Source organism: Zosterops lateralis (genome assembly GCF_965231275.1).
Source record: "Zosterops lateralis genome assembly, chromosome: 4".
NCBI classification, from domain to species: Eukaryota; Metazoa; Chordata; class Aves; order Passeriformes; family Zosteropidae; genus Zosterops; species Zosterops lateralis.
In genome coordinates, this window is record NC_139765.1 from 29,496,902 (window position 1) to 29,506,672 (window position 9,771).

General features: G+C 39.9%; 1 protein-coding gene across 3 annotated transcripts in view; it reads left to right on the plus strand.

The window, feature by feature from the left end:
• TMCC3 (transmembrane and coiled-coil domain family 3) overlaps window positions 1-5,676 on the plus strand; it is an 89,140-nt gene extending 83,464 nt beyond the window's left edge. For all 3 annotated transcript variants that reach the window (XM_083858883.1, XM_083858882.1, XM_083858881.1), the window contains exon 4: window positions 337-5,676. In XM_083858883.1, the coding sequence (XP_083715009.1) occupies window positions 337-639 (303 nt within the window). In that variant the 3' untranslated portion in view covers window positions 640-5,676. The remainder of the gene's footprint in view (window positions 1-336) is intronic.
• The last annotated feature ends 4,095 nt before the right edge of the window (window positions 5,677-9,771 follow it).

The window sequence follows — 9,771 nt, forward strand, 5'->3', positions numbered from 1 at the left end:
GTGGCAACAGCTTTACTAGTACTTTATATCAACAGTATGTGTAGGAAACAACTGTCATGAACATTAAAGTTATGATACTTTTTCTCGAGCATGAAAAGAGAACAAACCTACATTTTGGACAGTGTGGTTAGACTTGATTATGCCTGAGCAAACAGTGATACACTCATTCAGACATATATGTGCATTTATTTTTTTTAAAGTTGGTGGTTCATTGCGATTTTAGTAGTATATAATAAATTACACTTCTCACCTAGCTGATGGATGGCTCTGCAACTAAAATGTGAAGAAATGTTGAATGGAAATATGGCTGCCCTAATTCTTGTTTTCTGTCTCCAGGAAGCCTTGGAATCATGCCAGACACGGGTTTCCAAGCTGGAGCTCCATCAGCAAGAACAGCAAGCACAGCAGTCTGAAACAGTTAATGCCAAAGTGCTCCTGGGGAAGTGTATAAATGTTATCCTGGCCTTCATGACTGTCATCTTAGTGTGCGTTTCTACTATTGCAAAGTTCATTGCTCCTATGATGAAGAGCCGTTGTCATATCATCTGCACTTTTTTTGCAGTGACGCTGCTGGCAATATTTTGTAAAAACTGGGATCATATCATTTGTGCTATAGGAAGGATGATTATACCAAGATGAAGCTGTTGGACTGGCTGTTTAATTCTTTTTTCTTTTTCTTTGTTTTTCCCCCCTCTTTTCTTCCCCTCCCTGTTTTTTAAGCACTGTATGTATACAAATTCTGGTGTAAATATATAAAAGTATACTTGTTGGCAGTCAGTTGCCTGTTCAATCTGATTTTGTCTAACTGGCTGTATCTGTGATGAACTGCTCACTTAAGTCAGTCTTCTGCCTTAATCCAAAATGTTTTCCACTTTCCAAACCCATACCCACAAAATATGGTATGATGGTCTGAGAGGGATCCCAGCAACTGCAGGTGTCAGATGTGCTTTTTACTAGGCTGGAGTGCAAAGAATGTGATCAGGAGGGAGTGCCATAATGTCTATCAGCTCTATTAAACTGATAGTTAATTTTCTCTCTGAATCCAACTAGAGTGATGAGCCAAACTATGCAGTCACGTGTATTGATAGTTCTAGATTCTAAATTAATGGGTATCATTACACGGGATTTTGAGTTTTCAATACTAACAAAACTTGATGCGCTTGGTAGTAACTTCTTGCACAGTTTATTGTTTGTAAATGAGACCAGTGATGACTCTTGAACACAGGAGTTGTTCTGTCCTGGCCCTGTTCCTTACCACATTCGGGAAACATATACATGTGGCATAGAGATGGACTGACTTGAATTATAAGATCCCAAGGTAACTTTGTAAAGGAGTTACGAAGCAAGTAACTGGTAGTTAACTTGTCATCCACACCAAAGCACTCACTTGTTCAAGCCCTGCAACTTGCAAGGGGAAAGAAGTACACGGAAAGGCAACATTGAGGTTAGCCTTTGTTAGCCCTGAATTGTTGGGGTGTTCTAACTGAATGCAAAGCACACGGGTGGTGGGACCCTGGGCACAGTGGATTTCTTTCTTCTGTCAGATTAAAGAATGTGGCAGAAACATGAGGGAACAGCTTCTTAGGGGGAGCAGGGAGTTAAACTTCTGTAAATATAGGAACTGTAGACACTCTCAACAAACATTCCTGAAAATAATGTATTAACATGCAGTACCATTACTAGGAGACAGGGTTGGGTTTGTTTTCCCACTGGAATTTATTTTGCTTGATTTAAGAACTGCAAAAAAATTTTCCTGAAATCAGATTGGCTTTCAGCCATGATGTAAAACAAGATCTTTATTAAAAACAAACAAATAAACAAACAAACAAAACCACCACAAAACAAACCACCACAACCAGAATTCTTCTGCATTCAATTAAGTGAAAAAACAATGTCTCCAATTATTTGATGTTCAGTGTAAGTAACTGTGAAAATAATTGTCATGACATATTTTCTTTTCAGTTGCAGTATTTTTTTATGCTGGTATTATGGGAGGGAGGGCATAGTTTGATGTGTATATTTCTTTTTATTCAAGTGCAATAGTTGGTATAGAAGTTGTGAAGACCTTATTCTGAGGAATGGGAGTGGGTAAGGGGAAGACAGGGAAGAACTCTGACATTGTACTACAGTCAGATAAAGAGTGAATAGTTACTATTTGTGGCTTCAGGAACTGAAGAAAGGACAGAATTAACTTAATAAATAATGATATAACTCAGCATTTAGAAAATCCAATTAAAATACTTACAAATATTTGAAGAATTCTTTATATGTGCTAAGTCTTTTAATAGAATCAGGAAGGACTGTGCTGGTTTGCAGTCACTGGAAATGAATCAGATCAGGCACACCCATGTTATCCTAACCCAGCCCTACCTCATCTCAAGAGGGAAGTGGAGTGGAAACCAAAACCAAACAAAGACGAGCCCAACCAAGACCAAGAGCTGGTTCTGATCCTAAGAGTGCTGTGACTTTTCCTGGTGTTTTCTTGCCATCTCTATTGTAATCTCCATTCTTCTCCAGCTTGCACAGCCAACTTCTGCATTGGCCTCTTGAGAAAATAGTTTAGCATTTTGTTAAATGGGTTCAGAAGGGCAGACATGCAGGAAAGGAGTACCATGTGTTAATAATGTTTACATAAGAAAAGCTCCTTTACCTATTGCATGATTATACATTTATATAATCCTCTCAGTGCTATTTTATGTAGTTAAAATGTTACATCAGGTAGCCTCGAGGACAGGCAGGAAAAAGATTCATACTTTTCTTATAACAAAGGATGTTAGTGTGGTACAACCTGGGAATGTGAAGGCTTCTGCTCCAAGGGCATCCTACTACAATTCTGGAAGATGGCCTCAGTGCAAATTGAGGGTAGAATCTAAAACTGATGGCTCTACAAAAGATTGCTCACTGTCTTGATAGAATCTTACTGGGCCTAAATTCTAAATTTGGAAACAGGAAGGTCTTGCATTGGCTGTACCTCTGGCAGAGGCTATACAGAAAAAGCTATAAAGGCTACATAATGTTAGTTATGTAAATTAAAGCAACCTAATTGGTGAATGGGCACATTGCTTCTCTAGGTTATTTTCTCTGCTGGGTTTAAATCACTGGAGGATGTGACGCACATCAAGAAAATAATAAAAAATGTAAAGTGAAGAGCAAAAGCCTGCTTTTGAAGGAAACTGTTGTAGTTTTGCACAGAGTGAGACTGCAGTGCCAGGAGCTCTGCCATGTGGAAGGACACCTTAGGAGGGAGGTCTCCCATCCTGCCTTTGCCCTCCCATTCCCTACCTTGTGCTAACACTGGTATGTGATGAAGTCTTCCATATGCCATGTCAGCTCACTAGACTGGAAGAAAAATGTGGTGAGAGGTAGATGGTTCTCCACATCTAGGGACTTGAAGCACTCTTAAAGGGCTGGTAAAAGGATGTCCTGGGTAAGAAGCTGGGATTTTAAGGGAAATGAGCCTTTTTCTTCTTGTTGTAGTGAATCATTAGCTGTCCCTAAAACTGGGCTCCAGGCAGACTCTTTGTGGATTGTTGAGGCAGCTTCAATGTAGAAAAGTTCTTCCTAGCTTTTTCCTACAGGGAACAGATACAAACAGCCCCAGCCTGTGGACAGGCTAGCCAGCTGCATCTATACTTGGGATCAAGAGAAGGCTGGTGCCTGACCTAACCAGGGCTGATGCCTCTGCCATTAGCTTCAGTATGGGCATCACTCCCCCCGTTTAGGCTGGGATTATGTATTTTACATGTTAGTGTGTGTATCTGGCCTGCAGTCTGAGCTCTGCTTCCTGTGAAAGTATACCTAGGCCAACCCAAAGAATCGCAGTTCTCCTAATGAGCTGAACTCTGTTCAGCTTCTCAGTACATTAACCATGTTCTCTCAGGATACTGTTTGCTCTTATATTCTCATATAACACATCAAACATTCTTAGGATACTCCTTACACCTACTTATCATGAGCCTCTAAAACACTCCCACTCAACAAAAAGTTGCCAGACAGTGTCTTTTCTGCTTGGTGCTGCCTGGTAGGCAAGTATTTCATTTCACTTTGGTTGTAGTTCTCTGATGGAAAAGCCCTTCAATAAGTTCAATATACAACCTGTTCTATAAGGCTTTTGGCAGCTTTATGTTCAGAGGTTTCTGGAGACTTATTTTCTTATGAAAATTAGCACAATTTTCCTGATTTCTCCTACTTCAGCATTCAAGACTAAATTAGGTTTCCTCTAAAGATTGTCTAATGGATCCCTCTGCTAGCTTCAACTGTAACTCCATTATTGTTGAAAGTCCAGTTAGTGATTGGCAGGACTGATTAAGATCCAGTTTAAATCCCTTCTTTCTGCTTTACATTATATGCATTCATGCAACTTCTCATTTTATTGCACTCCTGTGATGTCTGCTCTGAATTCTTACAGAGGCACTAAAAATTTTCACTGCATTTTAGTTTAATATCAAAATGATTGTCTTATGCAGTGCCTCTACTGCAGGACATCTATCAATATAGATCTGATGTTTGCACTCCAGAAAAGATATTTAAAAGCCAGTGGTTTTCTTTGAACAAATCATGACTGCTTATCTGGGGAATAGCAACGTGAAAGATGAAGACAATTTGCTGTAGGAAAGATACATGATCCACTCACCAGAATTTGAAGCTAAGCAAATCCAGTGTAAGCATAAGGTTCAGTTTTGCAATCATAAGGGTTGCCAGCTAATTATTAGCTACCGAATGACATAATAAACAAGGACTCCAACATTTGAAGTTGAATTAGTTCAGGTTTTTGTTTGATACAAAGTTAACTGCATAATAACAACTGGTGCTTTCTGAAATCAAAGTCATTGAACAATAAATTCAGGAAAGAAAGAAACACAGAAGCTTGTAGTTCATTTAGAAGGTACAGGAGCAAATTTTCTTGTTTGGTTGTCTTTGTTTTGGGAAACCAAGTCCCTTTCCACTGTGATAGAGACATTTTACTGGTGGATTCAATGATACAACAGAAGATAAACAGATTAATGTAATTAAACACTTAAATTTCAATAGCAGAATTTAATCCCTTCTGAAAGTCCAACTAGGACTAGCAATCAGGCAAATTTATTCTCCACTATTCTAGATCAACCAAATATATTTGCTTTCTTCATTCACCATCATGCCTTGGTATGATGATGAATGAAGAAATTCACCATTTCCATGGCCTTTAAGTACAGGAGATTATAAACGGCTTGTTTTCAGATTAAGTTGGAATTATCTCTCTGATGCTAATCCTGCACAAACTATCAGAAAATTTTACATTGCAGCAGTGAAAGACTAAGAAAAGTTCTGTTTTAGTCAATGAAATTGCTTATTTTCCCTGAAAAAGCCAACTGAGATGATGCTGTATATAAGGACTGCATGAGGCCAAGTCAAACTGTCTTGTACGGTCGATTTGCTGTAGGTTTAGCATATTAAGTTGTACTGTTGTTGGAAAGTTTTGCACAAAGCCACCTTTCCTTTTAACCCAGGGAACCTGGGTCTGGTAGTATCAAGGTGTACCAAAAATCATCTGCTTTTATTGACTAAAGTTAATTGTCTTGGTGTGTGACCTGCAATGTTTCTTATACTATTTCCATTTTGTGCAGCACTGTGGAAAGATTCAACTATGAAAATGTAATTTTTGTATATTTGGTTGTGTAGTCATGACTGCCTCTAAGGTGCCATTAAAATTTTTTTAAATAAAAATATTTACATTTATTTGATGATTAATATTGTTTCTTAAACTTTGTCTGATCTCTCAAACCCCCATCAGTTTACCTTTCTCAGTAACAAATTATTCAATTGACAGTGATAAAGTTAACCCATTGAGCACAAGGCCTAGTTCTAATATACTGACAAATCTGAGCATTCTGCTCTGCTGCAATTGTGACCAAAACCTGTTGAGTTTCACTTACAGTTGTGACATAGCAAAACTACAAACATCAGACTAGGTATCATCATTGCCTTTGTCCAAAGCTTGTGTGAAATTTGCTATGCAAATGTTGTGCTATTGTGCCAAGCAGCTGGACTCATTTTGGATTTATTTTTTTTAACTTAGAATTAGAAACTTAAGAAGTATTTTTATGTTATTGTTGGAAACCTTGGTCACATGTGCCAAAAAAATAACCTAGCTAACATAAAGCAAAACATTTGCATTTATTATTCATAAAGCAGAGGTCTTGTCAGCTGGCACAGGCAGTCATTGGGAATGATGCTATTTTTATTCCAAGAACAGAGCAGAAACAGTGCCATAACAGATTGCTTTGCAATCACGCAGTGTTTCCTATTTTCTCCTATTTGATGAAATGGTACAGGGCTGCTGTGTCACCTGCAGACTTTCCAAGAACTTGTCCTGCTGAGTTTCACATGGGTTCCTGGAGCTTTTTCTATATTAAGGCTAATTCCATTGACAAATAGCAGCTTCTCTCTCACAACCACTATTGATTTTGCCCATTTCTGGCATGGGCTGAATAATCCCTGCTAACCAGGCAAACCAGACATTAAAAAAATGCACCTCACTCATCATCAGTTCTATCAGGTGCTCAAAACTCTGACTTTGGAGAGTGAGTAGCACACCCTGGTAACTGCTTTAACACTCAAAATTAGAAAGGCAGAGAGTAAAATACAACAGTTCTGTTTAACAGCACAGAAAGACAAGTGTCACTTGTTGCCAAGAAGCAGCCACTGTGCAGGGTTAGTGATCACTGGATGAAACAAATAACCCTTACCTGCAGTGTACTCTGAAAATACTTTATGTTAGTGCCCCAAATAACTCCAAGAACCAAAGCTGTGTGACTGTGCCAGGAACCAGCTGAAGGCACCCAAGACTTCATCTGCTGTTATCCTGCAACTCATTTTGCAACACCCAGAACTGCTCTGGACTAGCTGCTTGAGGCAGTGCTAGCAGAGCAGTTCATAAACTTAGTGATAAATTCTTCATTAATGTGTGTGCTTATTTCTCTGATTGTGCTGTTGCAGAGGGTGCAGAAGTCAAATGGCAGGTTCTGCCTCCTCTGGCAGCTGGCACTGCATTGATGTAATTGAAAGGAGAAATTTCCACACTGTATCCTCCTCAATTCCTGTTTGGACTGTGACTTAGATGATAACTCATTAGTTTTGTGAAGTTGCCTAGTGAATCGATGCTGTGTCACCTTTTATGTGTAGCCTTCCAGATTCAGACAGAAATAAAGTGGAGAGGCTGAACTACTGGACAGGCTGGTGCTAGTCACTTTTGGGGTTATGCAGGACTTCATCCCCTGTCCCATTCTCTTTAACAGCTTGGATGCAGGACTCAAAGGAATACTAAATAAATTGGCCAATGACACTAAATTGGGAGGAGCTGTCGACTCCTTCGGGGGCAGAGAGGCCCTGCAGAGAGATCGCAACAAATTAGAGATGAGTGATCACCAACCAAATGAAGCTTAACAAGGGCAAGTGCCAGATTGTGCACCTGGGACAGGGCAGTCCTGGTTGTGTGTATAGAACGGGAGAACGAGAGGCAGCACTGCAGAAAGGGAGCTGGGGCTCCTGCTCACCGGCAAGTTGAACATGAGCCAGCAATGCTCTGGCAGCCAGGAGGCACCAGACAACCTGGGGTGTCCTGGGGGCACCAGGCACAGCTTTGCCAGCTGGGCAAGGGAGAGGATTGTCCCCTCTGCTCTGCACTGGGGCAGCCTCACCTCAACTGCTTTTGTGCAGTTTTGTGTGCCACAATATAAAACAGACATCCAATTATTAGAGAACATCCAAAGAAGGACCACTAGGATGGTGAAGGGGCTGGAAAGACAAGCTTATGAGGATTGGCTGAGGACACTTGGTCTGTTCAGCCTGGAGGAGACTGAGGAGAGACCTCATTACAGTCTGCAATTTCCTAGTGAGGGGAAGTAGAGGGGCAGACACTGATCTCTTCACTGTCACGACCAGCGATGGGACTTGAGGAAATGGCATGAAACTGAGTCAGGACAGGTTTAAGTTGGATGTCAGGAAAACATTTTTTTACTCAGAAGGTGGTTAGGGACTGGAAGGGGCTCTTCAGGGAAGTGGTCACAGCACCAAGCCTGGCAGAGCTCAAGAAGGGTTTGGACAACCCTCTCAGACACATGGTGTGACTCTTAGAGTGTCCTGTCCAGGGCCAGGAGTAGGACTCAATGACCCGATGAGTTTCTTCCAAGTCAGCATGATTGACTATGATTCTATGATACCTTACACCTTAGGACAAGCTTGAAGCTGGCCAGTGCTGAGCTTCTGAAAGAAGCAGAGATATGCTTTTGACAGAAACTTTAAGAATTGAGCTTGCATTTGATATAGTCATGATCCCTTTAGCCTGTTGAGTGTGTGATTCTACCCACCTGTGTGTAAATTTGGAAAAACTCTTTAGTAATTGTGGCTAGAATGGAATCAATCTAATGGAAATGAAAGCACAGTCAGGACAGAAGCCTGTAATAAATGAAAACAATACACATGGAGAAAAACCCTTACAGTCTATATATATATATATATATATATAAATTTTTTTTTTTTTTTGTATACCACTTTAATGAATTGGTACTGGTCAGGAGAACATCCTTTTCCTCTGTAGTCACAGACATTTGGTGATAAAGACAAGAAGATCAGCACAAGATACTGTGCATCCAGGCTGAACAGAAAAGGAGAGAACATGCCTGTGTGGTCAGCAGTTCCATACAACTCATCTGTCCGAGTAATAGTTTAATAAACCGCCTTAGGCCTTAGGCCTCCATGCTAAAAATTGTACTCTGGTCCTACTGAGCTTAAGGGTAAAAACCCCTCTGAGTTTAACTGGGCAAGACTTATCATAGCACTATGGCACTTAAAAGCAATTCTGACTTTTGACCTGTAATGCCAGAAATATTCATTTTCTCAGGCCATCTACCCACCACAATGTATGGTTTAAAGTATCTACCACAAATAGCACACTACTTACAGATATCTCTGCCACAATTATATGGGACGATGAAATTATTTGTATGTTTTCAGGATCTGCTGACTCAGATGCTGAACAGAGCTTGCACTCCCAACAGTAATTCCCCACTTGGCTTCTATCCTGCCAGGCTGGATTCAGGTCAAGGTGACATAGACTAAGCATGGATTAAACTACAGGTATGACTACATAACATGTGTACATAACAACAAAACCTTCTCTAAAGATATGCCACTGGGCTACAGGAGCTTGAGGATTTATCTAATCTAGCAACTATTTTCAGCTTGCTCAACTGAGGCAGCAAAGAAGTCTAAATGAGCTTTCAAGTTCAAGACTTTTTCTGACCATACTTACTCAGTATCCTCCTCCAAGGACTGTATCTGCAAAATGCAGACATTGAAATGAAATATTTTCCTGGGCTTCTCTACATATTTTACAGCTCTTTATACATGGCACTTTTTTTGTGTGAGGGTAAACCTTGCTGTTCTGTGAAATGTTGATCTACCCAGAACTAATATGACATTTAAAGAGTCACAAACAATTTCTAATACTGTTGATCAAAAGCTGTAAGATCTCTAAATGAAATCTCTTTATTTTTACTCAAGCCACATGGAACATCGTGTCCCTTAAAGAGACTTTTTTTAAAAATATAAACTACTGAGACCTGTAGCTGCATAAATTACTATTTTTACAAAAAACCTGCCTTGTGTTGTGGGAGCTGTTTCAAAAAGGGGAGTTTGCCACTGTTGGAATAATCATTTTTTTTATATAAGGGTGTTATACATGTTTTATTTATGTACTGAGTTAGAAGAGAAGAGAAATCAAACAAACCA